The 963-nt window shown below is 34.2% G+C and overlaps 1 protein-coding gene across 1 annotated transcript in view; it reads left to right on the top strand.

The window, feature by feature from the left end:
- Tsp_05877 (hypothetical protein) overlaps window positions 1-453 on the top strand; it is an 878-nt gene extending 425 nt beyond the window's left edge. Inside the window, exon 2 of the mRNA XM_003380096.1 lies at window positions 346-453. Within this exon, the coding sequence (XP_003380144.1) occupies window positions 346-453 (108 nt within the window). The remainder of the gene's footprint in view (window positions 1-345) is intronic.
- Window positions 454-963: the final 510 nt, after the last annotated feature.

Below are 963 nucleotides of genomic sequence, written 5' to 3'. Positions count from 1 at the left end.
TCAATGCACAAAAACCGGTTTTCAGCGCTGCGCTATGCAAATAACGATCGCCATAAAGGTGCCTTATCGTCAGTTAGGGCGCACTCGTTCGTTTGACTTACGTGGCAAGTGGTAGCGTTGTAAAATGTTCTCTGACTACATGACGCTGAACAGTTGCTGAAGTCTATTTTCAATTGCTGAAAGCGAACATCTTTTTCTACTTGTGCTACTTTTCTTAAAAACATTTGAATGCTCATTTTTTAAATAATTATATTTTAATTAACAAGCACTTAATTATCATATTCGTTATAAGTCTACTTTGTAATAAAATCAGAGCAGTTTTGATATAACATATCATTTTTACAGGTAAAACTAATGAAGCAAAGAGAAAGTGAAAATGCGGAAGACACAAACCAAACCACGGACGACAAGAAGCAGAACGAGAGAAGACAAGACGTAATTGTGATTTCTTGAATGTGCTCGCTCTGTGAGCCATGGCGTAGGATACTTCGATAGGGTGAAGGTATTCCTTAGTTTAATTAAATTACCTAAGTTTGTAGTGAGCAATAGATAAGTAAGATATTTTCTTCTGTAAAACTGTACTTTTTGTTTTTCATATTATGTTAATATGAGGTAAGATTTCATCTTTGCAACAATTTCTATATCACTAAAGCCGCTTTTAATGCTGCACGCTTAGTGCTTGCCATGAAACACATCAGCATCCATTGAAAATAATCTTTTCATTAACTAAACAAGCTGTCACAAATTATTCAAATGAATAGAGGGAGTCTTTATGTATCAGAAATCAACTTCCATTTATGTAGGACATTTTTGAAATTTGAAATCTCAAATTCAAACGTGCGGAGGCGTGTTTTGACTAAGTCAATGTTTTTATTATGGTGTTTTCTCCCAGATAGTTTATATTCTGACTGAGTTTGTAACCGTTAAGGTCATCTTTGAATTTTCAAATAGTCATTACTGGTA

The sequence above is a fragment of the Trichinella spiralis genome (assembly GCF_000181795.1).
Source record: "Trichinella spiralis strain ISS 195 chromosome Unknown Scfld2, whole genome shotgun sequence".
NCBI classification, from domain to species: domain Eukaryota; kingdom Metazoa; phylum Nematoda; class Enoplea; order Trichinellida; family Trichinellidae; genus Trichinella; species Trichinella spiralis.
Note: the sequence above shows the minus strand (reverse complement) of the source record. Positions and strands in the feature narration are given on the sequence as shown.